The sequence below is a fragment of the Rattus norvegicus genome, chromosome 1 (genome assembly GCF_021556685.1).
Source record: "Rattus norvegicus strain SHRSP/BbbUtx chromosome 1, alternate assembly SHRSP_T2T, whole genome shotgun sequence".
Lineage (NCBI taxonomy): Eukaryota > Metazoa > Chordata > Mammalia > Rodentia > Muridae > Rattus > Rattus norvegicus.
Genome location: NC_141534.1, coordinates 235,945,142 through 235,968,775, shown reverse-complemented (window position 1 = coordinate 235,968,775; position 23,634 = coordinate 235,945,142). Strand labels below are relative to the sequence as shown.

Sequence of the window (23,634 nt, the reverse complement as noted above, 5' to 3'; positions counted from 1 at the left end):
GCTTTTAATTACTTTCTGCTTCCCTGTTCAACTGAGAGTGGTCCTAAATCCTACAATGCCTGTCTTACTCAAATAGCCAACCTTTACAGATCAGCATGCTATCCACTTTAAGTTGCTCTTACAGCCCTTCTGAAGGAAAAAGCTTCCTTCCTTGCAAAGCTGAAAAACTGTAGATAAAAACTAAAATGCTTGTGGGTGTTTTGGGCTTTGCTTTGTGGAGGATGTCATACAGGTGAAGGCGGGTACAAGATAGAACGAGGCCTGTCATTGGACAAGAAGGAAGGATGGGTGGGAAAAAAGTTTTAGAGGGAGGAGGAGACTGGAGCGAGGGAGCAAAGGAGAAGCAGTGGAGAGAACATAGAGGCAGATGTTAAGATCCCTCTCTGCACATTTACAGGTTGTTACGAATATTCTTAAGGGATGGATGGGTACAATTATAGACAAGGTATGTCTGGCTGGGCAATTATATCTTTTTTTTTTTTTTTTTTTTCGGAGCTGGGGACCGAACCCAGGGCCTTGCGCGTGCTAGGCAAGCGCTCTACCACTGAGCTAATTCCCCAACCCCTTGGGCAATTATATCTTATCAATTGGATCAGAAGTTATTGTGTTGTGTGTTCTTTCTTGTGGCGATTTAAGTTCAAGAGAGTTTGTGGTGGCTGGGGACACTGGGCTGCCATGGAATTGGGATGTATATTTCTGGCATGGTGGCAGCCTCCCTTGGAAACTAGATGGGTAGAGATTGTTGCCAGGCTCAGAGAGAAGCCATCGGCAGTGTGATATGGGATGGAGCAGAGCGGGTGAGAGGCTTTGCTGACTGAGATGAAGATGTCTACCAGATACCTTGGGGCACTGTGGTGCTGAGTCTAGTGCGGGATAAAAGAAAGACTTTTTTATAATTTTACAGCAACAGTTTTGTTTTTTCAATAATTTTTTATTCACTTTACATCTGGATCACAGCCTCGGATCACCTTTATACATCTCTTCCCTGACCAGCCCCTTGGGTACCGCCTCACCCTGGGACATCGAGTCCCAGCAGAACTAGACACATCCTCTCCCATTGAGGCCCAACCAGGCAGTCCAGGTAGGGGAAGAGGATCCAATGAAAGGCAATGAGCCAGAAAAACCAAACCAAACCAAACAAAAAACAGTTGGGTCTGGGAACACAGATCAGGGAAGAGAACCGGCCTAGTGTGCATGATGTGCGTGAAGGGCTTGGCAAAAATTAAAACTTAAAATAAAAAAAATATTGAGAAAATAAAACTTTAACATTACCACAAAAAAAAAAAACTAAAATGCTATTTTCAGTTAGAAAAACCCCAGAGAGCAGGCTCAGAATCATGAAAATACACTCTGTACAACGATGGAGTGGTGGATTCAAGCTGTTGAAATCCACAGAATGTGTGGCACCATGAGTGGATGTGCACATGTATCACAGACCTGCACATGTATGTTGGATCTTGGGTGATCGGGATGTCAAGTTACACGTTCATTAACAGGCCCACTACTTTGACAGGGGATTTAGCTACAATGGGGAAGCCCATGCCTGTGAAGGGCCAGAGGACACTCCATATCACCCTCTTGATCTTGGGCAAGCCTAAAACTAAACATTAAGAAAAAGTCTATTTACCTTGAGATTGAGAGAGAGAGAGAGAGAGAGAGAGAGAGAGAGAGAGAGAGAGAGGCGCAGAGAGACAGAGAGACAGACAGACAGACACTAATCCTTTGTCTTTGCTTGCCGAATCAGCAGCTAGATGGTCACAGCACACGCCTTTAATTCCAGCTCTCTCAGGAGACAGAAGCAGGTGAAATCTCTGGAGTTTAAAGCCAGCCTATTCTACAGGGTGACTTCCGGGACAGCCAAGGCTGCACAAAGAAAGCCTATCTCAAACACCAAAAATAAAATCATCACCCTTCTCTGAGAAACAAAAATGTGTGTGCAGGGCACCCCTATCCAAGCTACTCCAGCCCGTGTCTGCTGGGTGCTCTCCCAGCCAGTGGCTGAAGAGATGGGTCCTCCATACACAGTCGTGCTCAGACCCAGGTGACCCACGGGAGAGGGGAGTGAACTCGAGCCGCTGGGCTCCACACAAGCAGGAGTTGCCAGAGAGAGAAGCAGACAGCAGGGCAAAGCTTGACCTGGGGGAGGGTGGCTATGTGTGTGGATGGAAGTCCAGGATGCTCCAGAAGGGAGAGCCCAGGGGAGATAACATTCAGGTCCTTACAAAGGCCATGCATGCAGAACCCAGAGCTCTACAAAGCAGCCCTTCATCCCACAGCTGCGCCCGCAGTAAAGGAGAGATGAAGAACTGCCCAGGGAAGGCCGAGGGGAAAACAGTGTCCAGGGACCCCGAAAGTGGGGGAAATGATATTCCACTGAGAGGGGAGAAAGGAGAAAGAGAAATGCTGGCTCAAAACTTTCAGGACAAAAAAAAAATCAACTTATGACAAAACTCAAAAGATGAAATCACAGGGCAAAACATCATGCTGGGATTGCTATTTTAAGTCACTGTCTTTAAAGCCAAGAAAATATTCTTTCCAGAGGTTCCCCACAGGAGCCGCTTGCTAATCAGAGGTGTACCTGCTGATATCTGACCCTACAGGCCTAAGAACCAATGATGCCTAAGCCATTTTCACACTAACCCACAAGGCTCTTACAGGCTTTTCTTGAGCTTCACCTCATCCAACCTGTGGTTCGGCTCAGTCAGTCCTTGACTAAGAACTACAGTATCCTCTGTTGTATGTCCTGCTCAGAGGCCTCAGGAGAAGCTTAGCCTGGTAAATCAATTTCCCTTTGAAGTGTCCTTAAAAGCCTAGCTAATGGTCTTAACAATAATTCTCCAACACTCTCACTCTCATTTGGCATTTTAAGGAGCCAAAAGGAGATAACTGTGATTCAAGGACAAAAAAAAAAAATCCACTTAATTTTACCAAGTGAGAGGCCTTGCAAACCTGAGACAGCAGGAGTTTAGATCTAGGCCCCTGGGGAGCCAGGCTGGTAGGGCGAGGGTTGAGGGTGGGGGGAGTTACTATGCCAGGACCATGCCTATCACTTCTGTGGGGGTGGGGGGAGTTACTATGCCAGGACGATGCCTACCACTTCTATGGCTTACTAAGTCACTTCCAACTCTGCCCTCCCACATCTGTATAATGAAACACTATGCCATTAAGAATTCCACACTAGACCAGAGAGACAGCTCAGTGACCTAGAGCACACACACTGCTCTTGTAGAGGCCCAGTGTTCAAGTTCCACACCAGGCAGCTCATGACTACCTGTGACTCCACTTCCAGAAAGACCTGGTGCTTTCTCCACAGGCATCTGCACTCATAGTATGTACCCTGGTCCCACCTCCATGCATACATAATTAAAGACAAAATAAACCTTTAAGGATTCCAAGCTATGTTAAGTGAAAAGGCTGTACGAAAGCATTTATCCTCATGCATAAAAGGGCCAGAAGTGCAGCAAGTGTGTGTGTGTGTGTGTGTGTGTCAATGTGTGTGCAAGCCAGAGGCTGGTGTTTACGTCTGTGTGTCCATATGTGTCTGTGGGTGTGTGTAAGTCAGAGGCTGCTGTGTGTTTGTGTGCCTGTGTGTGGGTCTGTGTATATCTCATTGTACGTAAGCCAAAGCTGGTGTGTGTGTGTGTGTGTGTGTGTGTGTGTGTGTGTGTGTGTGTGTGTGTGTGTGTATACACATGCGTGCTTGTGTGTGTGGAGAGCTCAAGCCAGAGGCTGTCAGGGGTTCTTCTACTGTAACTTGACATTTTGTTTCTTTTTTCTTTTTTTTTTTTTTTTGGTTTTTTTTTTTTTCGGAGCTGGGGACCGAACCCAGGGCCTTGCAAGCGCTCTACCACTGAGCTAAATCCGCAACCCGACATTTTATTTCTTAAGGTTAAGTTTACACCTGCAAGTGGTTTTGCCTGTATGTATGTGCACCACATGTTTATGTGTGTGTTTGTTTTGCTTAGAGGTATATTATGTGTGTCCCTATTGCTTGCAGAGGTAAGAACTGGGCATCAGATCCCCTGGAACTGAATGAAGTTACAGAGGGTTGTCAGTCACCATGTGGGTGTAGGAAACTGAACCCTGATCTTCTGAAAGAGCAGCAAGTACTCCTAACCACTGAGCCATCTCTTCAGCCCTCCAGTTCATTTTTTTTTTGAGAGAGAGAGAGAGAGAGAGAGAGAGAGAGAGAGAGAGAGAGAGAGAGAGAATATCTTACTGAACTTGGAATTTGCTGCTTTATCTAGGATGAGTGACCAGGGAGCCCCAAGGATCCTTCCTGCCAGTCCTGGGTTACAAACACACACCGCCACACAGGGTTTGTACATGGGTGCAGGGGACTTAAACTCAGGTCCTGCTTATCCAGCAAGCACTTTACCCACTGCGCCATCTCCCTAGCCCTCTCTGAATGTTTTCTACTTTGTAGATATTTAGCATTTAAAACTTTTTCTACTTAATTTATTTCGTGTGTCTGTGAGTCTCTGTGTCTGCGTGTGTATGTACAGCTCACCTGTAGAGGCCAGAGGCCAGCATTTTAGAGTCAATTCTCTCTTTCCCCATGGGTTCTAGGACTCGGGTCATCAGACTTACATGACAAGCCACTTTAGCTATGACATCACCTCACCAGATCAGAATATTCCATCTGCCTGCCTGAGTTAAGTGTTATTTCAAGTGAATCTCTGCAGTATAAGCTCCCTATCCGTTGGTATCTAGCTGCCTAAAAGCTTCAAGACTCTGCTTGCTCGCTACCTGTCACCCCCCCCCCAATCTAGATTCAGTATTTTAATTCTACTCCCCGCTCCATTTCCCTCACGCTCAGCACCTGACTTGGTCCAGAAGTCATCAATCTCAATGCACATGTCCCAAAGTCAGTTCTGTGAAGGAGCCACTGAAGCTCCTGACTGAACTGACTGGTGGGCAACCTTTCTTCAAGAAGGCAGAGTGAGCCTCCAGGCCAAGTGAGCCTCCTTGCCCACTTGGTCCCCAGTGAACGACCACAACATGTGTTAACCCGAACATTCTCCTTCCCCTTGCTTGTTGCCTCAAAAATGCCACCAGGACCCTAAGGTTTGTCAGCTTCAGAGGCAAAGCAGGAGTAGGGCATCCTCTTCAACCCTGATCCCTCTCCTGCTCCCCTGTGGCTTCTTCCTGTAACCCCCACCCACCACCACTTGAACACACCTGCCAGAACTTCTCTGTTCCTAAGAATCGAGGTCAGAGACTGTTCTAAGTACACACTGTGACCATCCAAGCCAAAGAAAAATGAGAGCGCTGTTTTTCTGTGTATGCTCTTTTTTCTTTATATTGGTGGAAAGCAATACCCTTCCTAAAGAAATCAGATGCCGATTCTGTCTTTCCCAAGGCTACCGATAAGGTGTGTGGTTATCCCCAAACTCTAAACAGAAGCCAAGCTTCACCTCACACTGCCAGTCAGCACACAGTCTATACTGCAGCCCCGGTACCTTGGTGGTCAGATGCATCATGAACTCCCACTCCTTCATTCACTGGGATGTAATCCCATCACCATCACCATACAGTGGGAGCATTGATACCTTGTCTTCATTAATTACAGCGACAGAAACATAGACACACGTACCTGCTTCTTTGAGACATGCTTACCTTATTCCATCCAACAGCCATGACTCATGGGAAGACACTCGCCCCTGCCCCCAGGAACCCTCTCGTGTTTAAGATGTGGAAACAAGAAGCCCAGAGAGCTTGAGAAACTTGTCTAAAGTTGCACAGCTACTGACTCAGGGATGAGCAATGTTATCCCACTGGTTAAGCTCAGCAAACAATGATTCATGAAAGCTTGACTGGGGTGGTGTACAGTGCAAGGTTGGCTTTTATGGGGTTTCACTTAGTTTCTCCTGTGGCTCTCAGTATGTACAGCAGCTCCCCTACCCAAAACTGCCTTGCTGGGGGTTTCAGGTATCTGAGGTCGAGAATGGTCCAATAGCATTAAATGGAAAATTACAGAAATAACCCATAAATTTTAAATAATTTTATTATGCTGTTACAATTACCCTAGTTATTAGCTGTTATTAAATATCTTACTAATTTACAGATAAACCTTGTCACAGGAACGTAGATACAGGAAAACCTGTGTGTGTGTGTGTGTGTGTGTGTGTGTGTGTGTGTGTGTGTGTGTGTGTCTGCGCGCACGCACGCACGTGTGCCTGTGTACATGTGTCTATCTAGGTATAAGCATGTGTATGCTTGTTATATCTGTATGTGTGCATGAAATTTTATAATGTATGTACCTAATGAGATTGTGTGTACATGTCTGCATTTGTAGGTGAGTCTGCATGTATCTAAGAGTATATCTGAATGTATAAATGTGTATATGCATGTTGTATATCTGCAATGCCTATGAATACAGTAAATGGATGTGTGAGTCTCTGTATACATGGGGTATAAGTGTCTGTGGTTATGTGTGTATCGTGTGCGTGCATGTGTGTATTTGTGTATATGTTTATGTGTGTATTTGCATGTATACGTGTATACATGTATGCCTATATATGTGCTTGTGTGTGTATATGTCTGTGTGTGTGTGTGTGTTCAGTACTTTCTTTAGCATCAAGCATTTAAAACACTTGCTCCACAGATATAGGGCACTATTTATTTAATTGCCAGAAACTCCTAAACTCAGAAGAATATTAGGTTTCTTAAGTATCCCCTGCATTCCAAACCAATACCATCAACTTCTTTATAGTGTGTGTGTGTGTGTGTGTGTGTGTGTGTGTGTGTGTGTCACACATCAATACCACATGTGTAGTGTCCATGGACACCAGAAAGGGGCACTGGATACTCTGGAGTTTCGGGCAGTGATGAGCAGGCTGGGAACTGAAGTCTGGAGGAGCAGCAGGTGCTCTCAACCTCTCAGCCACCTCTGGTAACCCCACCAACCTCTCAGCCACCTCTGTAACCCCACCAACCTCTCAGCCACCTCTCTAACCCCACCAACCTCTCAGCCACCTCTCTAACCCCACCTACCTCTCAGCCACCTCTCTAACTCCACCAACCTCTCAGCCACCTCTGTAACCCCACCAACCTCTCAGCCACCTCTCTAACCCCACCAACCTCTCAGCCACCTCTCTAACCCCACCAACCTCTCAGCCACCTCTCTAACCCCACCATCAACTACTGAGGGACAGAAACATATTTTTTGTTGTAGTAACTGAGGACTTAAACTGTGGCTAGTGCACTGGAGAAGCCAGATTTCCTCGTTGTGTTTCAATAGAATAGCTTTAAAACACAAATGGCTGGAGGCTTCCTCAGCAGACAGTGAGCGCTCAGCCACTATGGTTCTCTGGGGTGTGTTGAGAATCCTGAGTTCTGGAGGCCCGATAGACTGAGTTAGACTTCCTAGTTCAATCGATCCAGTCAGTCAACCAGCTCCTACTTCAGCGGTCAAGCACGCTACAAAGAATCACTACCCATACCTTACACCAACTCCGGGAAGGAAATGCCCGGCATATATATAGCCACTGGACTGGCACCCAGCACACGGGGAACACGTGCCGTCATACATGCCCCCTATATTCCGTCTCGGACTAATTCAAATGTGAAATCTACAGTTTGCCTTTTTCAGACCCTGTCCCCTAAGGAATGCAGTCCTTCCACGGGGAAGAGAGGTCCAGTTCCAGGAAACAAGAACTCTGAGTTCCCACCCCAGAGGGCCCCAGCATAGACCAATCTTGCACCTCCCAGGTGTTCTGGGATTCCTACTCTTCACTCTTCAAAGAGGTTTACACTTTGCTTCTTCTAGAAGGCACAGGCATCCTGAGAAGCAACCAAAGGCAAAACAGCAGAGGCAGAATCCTTCAGGAAACCCCTGACAAGTCACATGGAGTGGAGAGGGGGAAGGGTACTGAGACCTTGCACATGCCTACCACCCTCGAGTCCCACGGGAGCCCGCACCCCTTACCTGAGACAGTGGGGGTTGGGGTGCTGGCCGGTGGGGGCTGGGCCGAGCTGCTGCTCTCAGCCATCAGGCACGGGTTGCTGGCACTATTCTCTCTTTTGACCAGCAGCTCTGCTGCGCTGGGCAGCGGAATGGGGTGGCTGATGCCCAGCTCCTCTTCCTGGGCCTGCTGTCTTCTCAGGGCCACCTGGAAGCACAGAGAGCAAGTCACACTGCAGCAGAGCACACTGGCCTGACAAGTTCCGCAAAAAGCATCACAGCTTTCCCCATCTGTAAGCGGGGTCTCACTTCTGCCTTGCCCGGTCACCTGGCTCCCTAGGTGTGCTGGCTAGTTCTATGTCACCGGACACGAGCTAAAAATCACTGGATAGGAGGGAGCCCCAATTGAGAATTGTAGTCAGTGTGATCCGACTACAGGTAAGCCTATCACTTTCTTAGTGATTGATGTGAGAGGGCCCCAGGCCATTGTGAGTGGTGTTATCCCTGGGCAGGTGGTCCTGGGTTCTATTTAAAACGCTGACTGAGCAAGCCATAGGGAGCAATCCACTAAGCAGCACTCCTTCATGGCCTCTGTGTCAGCTCCTGTTTCCAGGCTCCTGCCCTGCTTGAGTCCTGGCTTCCTTCATGTGGAAGAGTAAGCAAAATGAACCCCTTCCTCCCCGAGTTGCTTTTTTTTTATTGCAGTATTTCTTCACAGTATTAGAAACCCTAATTAAGACACTAGACACCGCCCTGAAAAAACTGTAGAGTGAACTCAAGACCAAGAGCTCTGGTGGGTTAGAGAGAATGAGACCATTCACTCTTCCATTCCACACATGGGTTTTAAAGAAAAACAAGGCCACTGTATCGGGAAGATCGGACAGTAACATCAGGTTAGACCCAAGTTCCTCATCATTTAGGAGAAAAAGGAGCCGAGCATACAAGCAGGCAACATCAACACGAAATCTGCTAGATCCCGTGAGGCACACATGGCAAGCCTACAGAAGAAAACGCAATCAAAATGTCTTTAAAACAGAGGTTGAGTGGTGTGCCATATGTCAGTAACCCCAGCATCCGGAAAGTTAGGATTGAGAATTCAAGCCAAGCCTGTGCCTCGTGTCAAGACCCTACCTGGAAAAGAAAAAATGTGGTTAAAATATACCCACCCCACAAGCAGACTGGAAGCACAGCTAGCTGGGAAGAATGGGATGAGCAGGGTTTGAACCCTCCAGGGGAAGGGCACAAAATCTAAAGAACAACAATCAGGGATGGCTGAGGAACCCCTCAAGAGCTGTTTCGCAGGGCCGGATGGATCTAGTGGAGAAGGGGGCCGAGATCTAGTGCTCAAGTCCTGGGAGTATGAGTAATTCAGGCAGGAAGGTGACCTAGGATTGGAGAAAACAATCCCAACAGGCTTTTACCAAACTGTCTGATCCTTTTTCAACAAACATGTCTTTTAAATAATATTTTGTTAAAGGTAGGCCCCTAAAAGGCTTAAAGAAAAGAAAATCTTTTGGTTTTGACATGTAACAAGAGGAAAAAGACTTTCTCTGGAAACTGACCATTGATGATCTAACACTCCAGGGAAAGTAAAACACCAGTACCTTAGAGGCCCAAAGCCAAGAAGAGCAAAGGTGAAATTAAATTTAACTCAAAAGCGTAACTCTACCGGCTGGGAATAGAGCTCAATGCTACATGCTTCATGTATGAAGCCCTAAGCTCACCCAGTGTGCAGTACTTAATCAAAAACGAAGCCTGTAAGCGGGCCACAGGCATGGCTCAGTGGGTAAATGCTCTGAGTTCAATCCCCAGAAACCACATTTAAGGTGGGAAGAAGACCCAACTGCACGGAATTGACCTCTGCCCTCCTCACACGTGCCCGGTGCCCACCACAGTATTTTTAAAACCCACAACTACAATCAATGTATTTAAAATCTCCTGTCCAAACTTAAGAATCTGGAGGTTTCACTCATAATCAGAGACCTCATATGTGCAGTTATTAAGACTAAGTAAGCTTAACTCTTGGCTTTGGGTTTTTTACTGTGTGGTTTGCTGGTTTTACGTTATTTACACTAACCAAGAGGCTTAGAAATAGAATAGCAGTGGCTTTGGCCAGAAGCTGATGTCACTGCAAACAACTAAAGTACATCAAGACACAAACACCATGCCCTGGTGTACCCTAAATGTACGGCTTAGACATGTTTCAAAAACCGTCTGTTGGGAAATGGTCAATCAATAGCAACTGATTTAAAAAGCAATGATTTTCAACGTATGTTTGAGATCTATTTCCAGTGATTTGCAAGTGAGCAAAACCATTATTATGCTCTGGGTTTTTAAGAATCCCTCTAGCATAGCAGCATATTCCTAGTGTCCCATTCTGTAAGTAATTTTGAATTGCTTTTTGTTTTTAATTCAGCTTTCACCCTCAAAATCAGCCCCTTAATGAAGGTGATTCGAAATGAATATCTCCATTATGATATATATTTTATTAATTTGAGGAAACTCCTTCCATCTGTACTCTTCACACTCAATCCGCATAATCCAACCATTAAGTGTTCCTAGTATTTTTACCTGTAAGTATAATTTAGAAGTCCTCGTGTTTTATAATCTCATTGTGATGCTTTCAATGTGGTGCGTATTCTTCTCATTCATTACAGATAAAGCTAAAGTCTTTTTTAAAAAACTAAAAAGAACTATTTTTCCTTTAGCTTCGCACTATGTGAAACCAAAGTGTATATAATTTAAGACATATTTTTAAAGTGTGACGCCCATAGGGGTGTATAATCTTTAAGCGTCTGTGGAGTTCTTAACCAAAAGTAGTTCGTCTTTAGCAAACCTTTCTTTGGTATCTTTTCATTTTAAATAACCTGCCTTAAGATGAAACAACATTCAGGGGGAAAGAATGTATATTATTGTCTTCTAAAGATCCTTTAGGATACCGACGTTTAACTATTTCCGTCAAGACGCTAAATTACTAGTCGGCAGTTCAAGCTACTAAAAAGAGAGAGAGAGAGAGAGAGAGAGAGAGAGAGAGAGAGAGAGAGAGAGAGAGAGAGAGAACGACCTACAGAGCTTCAAACTGGCACCTTCCCCTACACCTGTATTTTTTTTTTAATTCTTAAGCGTAACTGAAATATTTTAAAAGTAATTTGAACTACGATAACTTAGGTCGCGACTACAAATTTGTAAATACTAGCATTTTCAGATCGTTCAAAATGGCTGAGACGCTTGCCCGGGTCCGCGGGGCGAACCCGGAAAGTGCGCCAACAGAGGCACGAACACGCTGCGCTCCCGCCCACCCGAAGACTTTTCCAGAAAGCCCGAGGAGCAGCACATTCCCGCGCCACCAGGGTGAAACCTGGTCCATGGGCCTCCCTTCCGCCTACAGGACGCCAAGCCAGGGACCCTAGGAGCCCGAATTCCCGCAACTCTCTACTTGTGTAACGAGGGGTTCGGAGCTATGGGTATTCTTCCCAGAAAAGCGAACCCCTCAATTTTCATCTTGGAAAGTAGTTTAAATCATGGCAGCCTTCCCAGTGGAGCAAACCCCGCCAGTTTGCCAGCAATGTCTGGATCTCGGGACGCCCGCACCGACGCCCAAACATTCCTAGTTCTGGGGTCTTCTGAGTCAGGGAATCTCGCGACTCGGCTCACAGAGCGCCCTTGGAGACCGTGGGGGCCCAAGTGTATGGTGAACCCCGAAATTCAGCTGGAAGGTGGGGTCAGAATAAAGGGAACCCTGAGCGGAGTTAACTGAGCCACTCGCCTCCCGAGGGCGAGGGTGCGCGTGTGCAACCCGAACCCCGCATCATAGCCGGGGACCCTCTTACCCCCAAAATCCTCGGGATTCAAGCAGACAGAACCCGAGACCCTCCATCGCCGCCCCACCCCCACCCCGGCGTCTGGAAGCCGCGGCTCAGGCGAGCTGGCGTCCGTCGGTAGTCCCGCTCAACTTCGTCCCCCGGGTGCCCGCACTCACCTGCGCGGCCATCACCCGCTGTCGCTCGGCAATCAGGCTGCACTTCTTGCACTGGCAGTCCCGCCACATGCAAAAGCGCTTGTGGCCCTTGAGCGGCGACGCGTAGCCGTGGTTCCTGCAGCGAGCGCATTTGGGCAGCCTCGGGGACTTCTTGCTTCCAGAGCCCAGGCCCGACGGCCCGGAGCCCGAGGCACCTCCGCTGCCCCCCGCACTGGAGCCCCCGGCTGCTCCGGCCATCGCTCCAGTGGCTTTGCTGTAGCCCCCGGCTTTGCCCTGCGGCGGAGCCCCGGGAGCGTGAGGAACCTCCGTCGGTGCAGAGGGCTTGCCGAATGCGTCGTCGTTAGGCATGGAGCTTCGTCCCCCTGCTCACGGATCCAGCCAGCAGGCTGCTTAGCTCCCTAGAAGGAGTGCAGGAGGCGGGTGCACCGCAGCTGGACCTGTAGTCCAAATGAAGAGCTCGAGAAGTGGGTGGGGGGTTGTACCTTTTTTTTTCTGCCTTTCGGCGCGCCTAGCGCAGGACTTTTGGATACTTTTCAGAACCTTCCGAGGATTGCGTGGGCGGGAGAGGGCGCTACGCGGCGTGGCCACGCCCACTGGTGTGTCCCCCCCCCCCCCAATCCACTGCGCTTCTTCTGAGTGCAGGCTTGCACCAGCTGCACGCCAACAGCGTTGCTGCAAAATTGCTACAAACCACAGCGGTGTGCAGAGCACCAGCACGAGCTCCCTCTGAGCACCTAGCTCCAAGGAATTGAGCAGAGTGGCCCTGGTTGCTTGGAGGAGGTGCAGACCACCCTGTGTGGTCGACTAGCTCCCTTCGCTCACCACTAACCCCCAGGGAGGCCTGCTGGATAACAGAGACTGGCAGCAATTTTCTTCCCCCCGCCCCACCCCCACCCTCTCCAAAGAGTGAGACAGGAGGTTGAAAGTCTAAGAAAAGCCCGGTTTTATGGTTTTGCCCAAGATCCTCAGTTCACGGGGCTCAAGCGCCCCAAAAGTTAAAGGCCTGGGCTTTCTGCCTCCCACACCCCTGTTTATTTGCCCTCGGGATTTCTACCACCCGGCTCCAGATAGATAAATGCCACATTGGCTGGTTCAACTCTAGCCTACATTGCTTTTTTTTGCTGTAGGTGTAGTGGCTTTTGCCTTTGAAGCAGCTTCCTTTAGCACATTGCAAGCATGTGAATCTCGGGCATTTGAAAACTGAGTTTGGCCGGGCATTGTTGTCCTCTCAGCACCTAGAAGACTGAAGCATAAAATCCTCCGTGAGCTCAAGGCCAGTCTACGGCCATGTAATGAGTTCCTGACCATTTAGAGTTATAGAGACCCTGTCTTAAAATAAATAAGTAAATAGATTTGTTTTAAAGTGGAAAGCAAGCCAACACACACACACACACACACACACACACACACACACACACACACACACAAAGAAACTGAACTGGTGCCAAGCAGAATGACCGAATTTGTAATTCCCACACCGAGGTAGAGGCTAAAGGATCCTAAGTCTGTTGCCAGCTTAGCCTAAGTAAAAAGGTCCTGCACTCAAGATTTTAAAAAAAAAAAAAAAAAAAAAGTGAATCTGGGAGAGGGATCCTGCGGATGAGACATCACTCAAAAACTCATTCCATGCTAAGATCTACTTTATTGTATGGAAATGTACCTCACAGTCCAAACAGCCCCACCCCCAGCTCCATCAGTCTAGAGCCTTTTCTAGGTTTCCCACCTGCTCTGTCCTCTCTGTCTTCACTTGCCTGAGCAAACCTGCCCTTAAGGTCTGCACCACAAATGTCCAAACTCCTGTGTCTCTCAAAGCCAGCACTCCTGGCAAGGTGGCTAATATCCATTACCTCAGCGACTGCAGAGTTGTGAGTTCCAGGCCAGCCTAAGCTACACACAAAATGAAAACCAGCGCAGCCCCACCCCTTACTCCCCTAAAAAGTCTGAGTCTCAGTAAAAGCCTTCATCTGGGCTATTTCTTTAGTCTCCCGGTGTATTCCTGACACACAGACCCCTGCCCCTGAGGGCTATGACTGGGTACTGTTTTCTATGTGAGAAAACAAATCGGAGACCTTGGTTTTTCTCTGCATCTCTTAACCTCTGACACCGTCCAGCCCAGACCGGCACTGGCCTCTCTGCTAAGTGTCTCCTCTCAGGTCTTGCAATCATATGTGTACCATCAGAAGACTGTCATTACAACTCTCCTCTCCCGCATCTTACTAAAGTCAACACATGCCTTTCACATTAGGACTGTTTTCCCAAAGGAACACAGCCTAGTCCCCTTGGCTCCTCATGGAAAAGGCTACCATGTCTGTTTAGCAGGTTGGCATGGTCAGGGCACCTAGCTCTGAAACCCCCTAATGTGCCTTTCCCACCCCAATTCCCACACCTATTCCCTCTGTGGGAATCTTTCGGTTCCCATTCACTGTCTAAGAAATATTTCAGAAAGAAGCTTCTAGCTTTACAAAGGACTGGCTATGAGATGCCAGGGAAACTCCAGGTTAGAAAAGAGCCCCGATACCACTCACCCACCTTAGATCTTCTTAAAGGACAACCACTGTGTCACTCTGAGATATACCCGTCCAGTAAAAGCCTCTCATTGAAATATACAAGTCAGCCAGGCCTCATGGCAGAGGCCTGTAATCCCAGCTACTCTGAAGGCTGAAACAGGAAGATTTCAGGTTCAAGGTTAGCTTCAGCTACAGAGTGAATTCAAAGCCAGCCTAGGCAATGTCCTGAGATCCTGTCTTGAAATAAGAAGACAGCTGGGTAGGGTGGCACCTTGCATCCTCCTTTAATTTAGGGTCAGAGACAGATGCATCTCTACACAGCAAGTTCCTGGCTATCTGGGGCTAAAAGGGGGCGCTGTTGGGGGCAGGGTGGAGCTAGGGATGTAACTCAGTAGTAGAGTGCTTGTCCTGAGACCCTAGGTTCCGTCCTCAATACCACAAATTAATTAATTGGTCGATTAATTGAAACAGATGCCAACTGCCATTAGCCAGCTCTTATGTTTATCATTTTCATTTTAATAGACTGTGGCTGGACCATACCGAGACCCTGTCCAGTCTTAGCCACTGAAACAGACAGGGGAAAAAACCACTGCTGCGGAATCCCAGAAGATGAGGCACCTGTGGGAGTCACTTAACTCTACATAGCTTAGAAGGAGGGACTGACCCATTCTAGGTCTTGAAACCTAGGAAGTTATGAAAAACTTAATAGAAACTGAGGCTTTTATTCATGAACCAGAGAGGACACACCATGCAGGAAAGAGCCGCAAAGATAGGAGAGGCTAAGTCTGTACCTCAGAAGGAGGGGGCTTGCTGAGGGTAAGGCCCTGGGTTCCATTCCCAGCACAGAAAATGGGCCTGCAGAGTGAACAATCCCGCTCTATCTGTTTATTTGTGCATTAAAAAAAAAAAGTGTTGTGGGACCCAGGACAGTATTTGTGTCACTGCCTCCTCGGCCCTTTTCTTTTATTTTTAGAAAAATTTTAAGGCATAGTCTCAGTAACATGCCCAGGCTGACCTTGGGCTCTCTGCAGCCCAAGAAAGCCTTGAAGTTTTGATCCTCCTGTCTCTGCCTTCCCAGGGTTAAAGGCCAATACAGTAATCCTACAGGCCCAGCTCTTACCGCTATTTCAAAAATTCTGACCCCGTTGTCTCGTTTCTTTCTCAAGACCCCAAAGAGATGGCACAGATCTTTACATGATTACTGAGAAATATGTCCATGCTCACTGACTAGTGGGGGGGGCAGTTTTTAAACGTATCTTTTAAAATAGCTAAAATAAAAAGTCTGATCTAACGCTTCTTAGCTAGGAAATTTAAAAAATTGGAATAAAATAATTGATAAATGGGGCTGCATCAAAATTTAAAACTTTTGTGCTTCAAAAACTATCATTTAAAAAAAAAGAAAGATAAACCATGGACCGACAGAAAATGTTTAGAAGTCATGTTTGGTAAACAACTAGGCATCCAGACTGTGAGGAACTACTTCGATTCAACTTTAAAATGGGCTAGGGTGGGGGATGGGCACGTTGGTGGAATACTCGCTTAGCATGCTAGTGGCCCCGAATTTGATTCTTAGTACCACACACAAACATGTATGAACATAGAACCATGCACAAAATAATCCTGCTGAAAAACAGGCAAAGTAGTCAGACATTTTAACAATAACGAATAGGGCTAGATCCATGGATATGTGGAACTTAGAATACTTACATAAAAGCTGGAAATGCACTATGACCATAACCCAAGAACGGCAAGTATGGAGGCAGGTGGATTCCTGGGTTCACTTCCCAGCCAATCTAGCTGAGACAGCAGGCTCTAAGTTCACTGAGAGACCTTGTCTCAAAAAAAGAAGACAGTGACAAGCAAGGAAAATACCTGAAGTCAACCTCTGACCTCCACATGCATACCTGTAGATAAGTTCATATATACATGCAAACACCCACACATACATAGACACTGCACATGTGTGCATACACACACACACACACACTCAAACAAAACACTCATATATATATATATGATTTTTAAAAAATAAAAATAGAAACAGGTACAACCAGACATGGTGACACATCTTTAAATCTAAGCACCCAGGGTAGCCTGGGGTAAATAGCAAGACGCAATCTCATTTTTTTAAAATGACAACTGCAAAATAATAAAATAAGTAAACAAAGCTCAGGCTTCAACGTGGCCAGGGGTAGCAGCGTGCGCCATGGACACTGACCTCTAGGGCAACACAAACCATGGAGGTCTTTCGAGAAGATCCAATCTGGAAAATGAACCGGTTTCATCTTGGTCATCCAGAATTTGCTCAGAGCCAGGGTGCTTGTGCTGCCTGGGACCAGAGGTCACGTTGACATCTGTGGCCTATGCTACTGCCTAGAGTTACAGTGGTGTTCATGACCTGTGCTATGGCAGAGGGCTGTGCTGATTTTCAAGGTCTGACTGCCAGCAGAGACTATGCTGGGGTCCACGCCAAATGCTGATGCAGGAGGCTGGGTGGATGTCCGTGGTCTATACTGTACTGGGAAACCATGTGGAAGTCTGTGATCTGTGCTTCCGTGGACTGTAAAGGGGAAGAGATACTTCATTCGCCCTGGTATCCGTGGCTGCAGAATCACTGTAGGGAAAACTCAGAAGGCTTCTGTGACGACCCCTAACCCTAGCCCACCCCAAAAAGTAACAGCCTAGACAGGAAGTCATCCAAGTAAACTCTTAAAAATTGTGATTAATGAAGGGCAGCTCCTCACTATTGATGGCTTCCAACGGGCACGAGAAAGGATTCAGGTTTTTTTCCTTTTTAAGGAGCGAGCTACAGGGTTGGGGATTTAGCTCAGTGGTAGAGCACTTGCCTAGCAAGCGGAAGGCCCTGGGTTCAGTCCCCAGCTCCGAAAAAAAGAAAAAAGAAAAAAAAAAAAGGAGCTAGCTACTAGGACTTTGACCATGTTCCAGTAAGTACATGGGGAACATAAACTGAACTTTCTACCTCCTCCTCTTCCTCCTCTTTTCCCTCTTTATTTTTTTCTTTTGGGAGGGAGGTCATGGCAGGGGATGGGGCAGACCTGGAGGGACTGGTGAGTATGATAAGGGTACATTATGTGAAATCCCCAAATAATCAATAAAAAATGTTATATTGAAAAAATAAAAATAAAATGAACCACAGACAATGGCAAGTGAAGAGAAACTAATGTCCTCATGGATCACTAACAAGAATCTAAAATAAATCTACATTTAGCCACTTTGAAATTTTCGCTATATGACCCAGAAAAAAATTAAAGACATAAAAATTCATAGCAGTATTATTCATTTGAAACACCCCAAATGATCTATGGGCAAACTGTGCTGTATCTATATAAAGTATTAATTTGCAATCAAAGGGGGTGACATAATGACAAATATTCTAGCATGGAACCTTAAGAACATCCCTCTGGGACTGGGGAGATGGTCCCGTGGGGAAAGTCCTTACAGCACATGTGTGAGGACAGGAGTTCGAGTCCCAACACCCATGAGAATGCCAAGCAAACATGACAGCTCATCTAGACTCTCGACTCCCGAGAGGCAGAGACAAAGTTCCCAGAGACAAGTTGGCTGGCTGGCTAGACAAGCTGAGCATGTGACCTGGGTTGCTTTGAAAGAACCTGCCTCAATACAGAAGGTAGAAAGAGAGATCGAGGAAGAGCCCCAGTGCCAACCTTGGGCTTCCATGTGCATGCCCACACACATACATCAACACATGCGAACACAACTGTACACATGCACCAATGCTCACACACATGATTATGATTTTTACACACCACTTACTTATATGAAGTGTTCAGAAAAGAGACTAGCAATAATTAAAGATTCTGGGTAGGAAACCGAGAATGAGTGTAAATGGGTATAAAGTACTTTTATGAAATAAGAGAATGGTCTAAAAGGACTTCAGAAATCTGCAAATTTTCTAAAATTAGAGTATAATTAAAGCAGGGGAGTTTTCTGATATGTATATAATATATTCTACCTCAAGGCGGCAGTTTGGCGTTTTGAATTAAAAGGAAAGACTCGCACTATACATGATAGTTTAACTTTCAAAATATAAATAAATACACCAGGAGGGTGAAGTAGCTTACCGAATTGTCTGTAAATAACAAGGTCATGGGCCTCAGTCTCCCATTTTGTTATCCGGTTGATTGATTTGCTGTGGAACAACAAGGATGGACAAAGGACAAAGGGCCTCCTGTGCGTTGGGTACATGATATCACTAAGCTGGGCCCAAAGCCTTCTGGTCTTTTCTTATTCTTCTTTTAAAAGGATATTTATTTATGTGTGTTTGGGTGTTTTACTTACATATATGGTTGTGCATGATGAGATGCAGGGAAGGACCCAAGATGGCCACAGGAAAGCACTGGATCCCCTGGGACTGAAGTTACTGATGGTTGTGAGCCACCACTTTGATGCTGGAAATCAAACTGGGGTTCTCTGTAACAGCAGCCAGTGCTCGTAACTGATGAGCCATCTCTCCAGCCCCTCGTCTTTCTAAATTTTTTTTAAACAGGAAGCATTACTTTTACTGTAAGGAAAACGAGCTTCAGTGTATTGGCAAGGCAGTGTATAGCAACCTTAAACAAGCTACCTAGCTGCTTTGTGACTTAACCCCGTCACCCGTGGAAGGGATGGGGTGGCAATGCCAACGTCAGATGGTTGCAAGAAAGACTAAGGCAGCTGATATTTGTGACGGATTTAGAAATTTATCTGATACACAGCAGTATATCTGCTGCTCTTTCCATAGTGGAAAGAGAAAAACAGAACACGGAATGTGTATACTTACTTGCCTTCTACATGTGGGAAGAAACCGTGTAGAGGGGTGTGCTATATGAAGGCACATATAGTAAATTTATCTACTTTTCATTTTGTCCAAGACGAACTAGTTGTTCCAGGTGGTGACGTAACTGGTCAAGGAAAAATTCTCTGGGGTTGGCTCCGACTGATATCAACTGAGGTGCAATCTGGGAGAACAAACCCTATCAGCTCATCACGCCAAATACGTGGTTGGGTCCAAGGACCTGCCGACGGTTCTGTGTGAGCGCCATGCCCCAGGAGCGGGGTGAGCAACTGAACTGAAGTCGGCCGGGGAGGACTAAGCATTTGTGTGAGGTGGAAGAGCTATCCTGTACTGTCAGGGGATCCGAGGAGTCATGAAGGGAAAACAGGACATTCTAGGTCACAGGAACAATGGATGGAAGTGTGGTTGTTGGGAGCAAGCCCGAGGGGTGGGGGAGAGGGCACAGACATGCCAGTCTGGAACAGAGGAGTCAAGCTGAAGCCCAGCAGGAGATAAGCTCGGACCGATAGCACGGCACCTAGCCTGCCAGTGGGCCTGCTGGCGTCTATCCTCTAGGAGAACAGAGGATGATGGAGGCTTTTGTCCTTGAGTCGGTGCAGGGATGAAAGTGGGTTCTGCTAATCACCGTGTGATTTGAACAAACCACCCAGTGTATTCGAGCCTTCTGGCCTTAAGTGGGGACAGTAATATCATAGGAACTAGAGATATTTGTAAAATGCGGACCGTGACGCCTGCCACTAGAAAATGTTTGATCACTGTCATTAATAGATTGCGTAGTACAGATTGGAGGAGCAGAGGGAATTTAAACGCTGGCGGGGACCCTAAGTATTCAGGAAGACTGCTGCGCCTGGAGAGGCAGAAACAAGTGGAAATGACAAGCCACTTTCTCCACACATTTGAATGAATTCCTGCAGGTATCCAGACACATGGAGGACAGGCAGTCAGAGCTGTGGCATTAGGGTAGGAAGGTAGGCTTTGCAACCACGCTGCCTGTGTTAGGTGCTCGACTTTTCCACTTTCCATTTCGTGTCTGCCTACAGGAAAGTCACTGCCCTGCCTTTCCCTCATCTAGAGACTGGAAACTTGAGAATTGCCAGGAAGATGCCACTGCTGTGTGTGAGAGAATGGGCCTTAAGGACACGATCTGCTAGAATATGAACAGTAGTGTAAGAGGTGTCGTTTTGCACCCTGTAAGGTGATTTCGAGGCTTGATATAGTGAGCTAGGCAGAGGTGGGAGGATCTGGGGCATTTATTAGTTCTTCCCAAGCAGGTTTTACCAAGATCAAAAATAGGAGGCCAACTAAAGGCCTGGAAATAAATGACAAAGTTCCTGGGCAGCAAACCCTGTCACAAAGCTGACTATGCTCACAAGCCTGGAGCATCCAGGGCCAAGCCCGGGCCCTTAAGAAGACAGTGAGTTCAAAGAGAGGACACCACATCCATCAAATGCAGCACACTGGCTGGCCAGCGAGGTGAGGGCTCCTGGGGGAAGCAGCAGAGCCACACGAGAAGGGAAGGCCTCAGCACTGATCAGGGGCCACCACGGTTTCAGGACACAGGCTCATAAGCAGTGGCGGGAGCTATATCACCCAGATAAAAAGTCTATTTTTCTCCATTTAAGAGTACAGTGGTCTTTCTGGGTATGGTAATGCACACTTTTAATCCCAGCAGTAAGGAGGCAAAGGCAGGTAGGTCTCTGTGAGTTTGAGGCCAGCTTGATCTGCACAGTAAGTTCCAGGACAGCCAGGGCTCTGCAGAAAGGCCTATCTCAAATAATATAATATAATATAATATAATACTTAAAAATAGAGAATATAGTGTTTTGGAGGGTTTTTTTTTTTATTCCGGTAAAGAATAAGAGGTAAAAGTTTGGGTATATATAAGAAAAGGTTACCTAAAAGACTCATATTAAATAAAGTGATCCACAGAAAATGTACTCATTTTCCCAATCAGACAAATTAAGGATTACATTTTGCAAATCATTCTAGGATTAGGGAGATGTCATGGTAGGTAAGGCAATGACTGGGTTTGATCCCTGAGATTCAAAAGTGAAAGGAGAAAACCAAGTCATAAAAGATGTCCTCTGACTGTCACACATGTGCCACCATAGGAGTGTGCACAAAAGCACACACACACACACACACACACACACACACACAAATAAATAAATGTAGTATTTTACTTCATTTCATTTTAAAATATAATTGTCCCAGTTGGATTTAACTATCATCTTGACAGAACTTTCTAGAGTCATCCGAGAGCCTCGGTTGAGACGCTGCCTGGATCAAATTGTCCTGTGACACGGTGCTGGGGGACTATCTTGGTTGTTAATTGGTATAGGAAGGCCCAGCACCTTGGAAGTGGTACCATCCCCAGGCGGGTAATCCTGAGCTGTACAATAAGGCTAGCTGAGTACTAACCAGCCTGTAACTAGCTATACTACTACACTACACTAGCTGTTCTTTCAGGGGTCCTGAATTCAATTCCCAGTACCCACATGGCTGCCCCCAACTGTCTATAACGGGATCGGATGCCCTCTTATGGTGTGCAGACAGGCATGCACACAAAGCACACATTTACGTTAAATAAGTAAGTCTTTCAAAAAGGCTTTCAAAATAAACTAGAGGTAAGGTACGGCTCAGCGCAGGTGTATACCCTACTGGGTTCTGCAGCCACTAACTTGGTGATTTCTCAGTCTGCTAACAGGGAAGCAAGCCAGGAGAGCAGCGTTAATTCTGCCACGATAAATAACACCGTGAACACACTCGTGTTTTGGTTTTTTGTTTGATTTTAGATTATTTGAAATACAACTTTATTCTGATTCTAAACGAAAAGAATGGGAATGACGGTAACAAGATCTTACCACTGAATATTGTGATGCGACTGCCCCAGTCTTTGAAATTCAGGAAGGAAATTCAGGAAACAGCTAAATATGCAGGTCCAAAAAACTGAAGGTATGTTTAACTGCCACATTCACTCCGAAACCCGTTCATCTCCTTCAGCGTCCCAGTGAAGTGCAAGATCTGCTTAACCAAATGGCGTGGCACACCCGCGGCACTGCTGACATCACAGGACAGTTGTCCGTAAAACTAGACTTCCGACGCTGGGCTCCAGCTTCACTTGCTCACAGGTCGTCATCCTCACCTGGGAGGGCAGTCATCTGAGCAACCTCTCAATCGAGCTCGTACTGTGCTGCCAAAGCTGGGTCCATTACCACCTCAGGTGGGGCAAGAGCAGGCAAGGCAACGAACTCCAAGTTAAGATCTCCAGTGAGCAGGGCTGGGGATTTAGCTCAGTGGTAGAGTGCTTACCTAGGAAGCCCAAGGCCCTGGGTTCGGTCCCCAGCTCCGAAAAAAAGAACCAAAAAAAAAAAAAAAACAAAAAAAACAAAAAAAACTGGCAAGCCAGAGGAAAGGCTTTTCAAAGTTATAGTCTTGACAAACATTATAATGGCACACTGGGCTTGGATGTAGTAGCCATCGTGCAGGCCCCGAACTTCTGGCTGGCTGTGTCGGACAGGTTAAACTTGATGGGTCCTCTCTGGAAGACGAGCGGGGGCACCTTCACACCCAGAGTAGCCACATACTTTTTCTCAAACTTGCCCATCAAATAGTGCTTCACGAACATCATCTTCCTGGTGCTGCCATCGTCCACCAGGACGAGCTTGAACTGGACTTGCGGCTCTTCCTAGGTGGCCATCGCAGCGAATCTTCCAGAAGAGTCTCCTCGCCTGTCCGACTGAAGCTGGAAAGATGGCAGAAGTGCCCATACCATGGATCTTTGTCATGGGGGTAGAGAATTTGAAACAATAAAATGAGTATTTTCACACCTATACCCAGTATCATGAATTTTATCAAGCTTTAAAATAGTTTTTCCTCAAAAAAAAAAAAAAAAAAAACAAACTTTATCAGGTTTCTACTTTACCAATTCATGGGAAAACCTGTACTGGATTTTAGAAATGTGTTATGAGAAGAAAAATTTCACCTATGTGGTGTTGGGGATTTAACTCAGGGTTCAGTCCCCAGCTCCAAAAAAAAAAAAAGAAAAGAAAATTTCACCTATGTGAGAAAGAAAGGTGGGCTACGAAGCAATGACATCATGACAGAAACTGTTTTGAAGCCAAGGACTAAATTAATAGGTATGACTATTTTGACAAATTACCCAGAAGCCACCTGCAACTATAAAATAAAAATATCCATCTGTCTGTGCCTTCAGTCCCAGAATTCAGGAGGTGGAGGATGAGAGTGCAGTTTCCCTCTACAACATATCAAGGCTGAAGCCAGCCTAGACTATGTAAAACACATTTCTCAAAGATAGAAAGAAAGAAAGAAAGAAAGAAAGAAAGAAAGAAAGAAAGAAAGAAAGAAGGAGGAAAGCAGGAAAGGAAGGAGGAGGGAGGGAGAGGGAGAGGGAGGGGAGAGGAGA

At 46.4% G+C, this 23,634-nt stretch overlaps 1 protein-coding gene and 1 pseudogene across 1 annotated transcript in view; both read right to left on the bottom strand.

Moving 5' to 3' along the window:
• Positions 1-12,335, bottom strand: part of Dmrt1 (doublesex and mab-3 related transcription factor 1) — a 98,458-nt gene extending 86,123 nt beyond the window's left edge. Inside the window, 2 exon segments of the mRNA NM_053706.1 lie at positions 7,931-8,114; positions 11,886-12,335. Coding sequence (NP_446158.1) covers positions 7,931-8,114; positions 11,886-12,233 — 532 coding nt within the window. The 5' untranslated portion in view covers positions 12,234-12,335.
• Positions 12,336-22,333: 9,998 nt separating this feature from the next.
• On the bottom strand, positions 22,334-22,908 carry Ran-ps1 (RAN, member RAS oncogene family, pseudogene 1; annotated as a pseudogene).
• Positions 22,909-23,634: the final 726 nt, after the last annotated feature.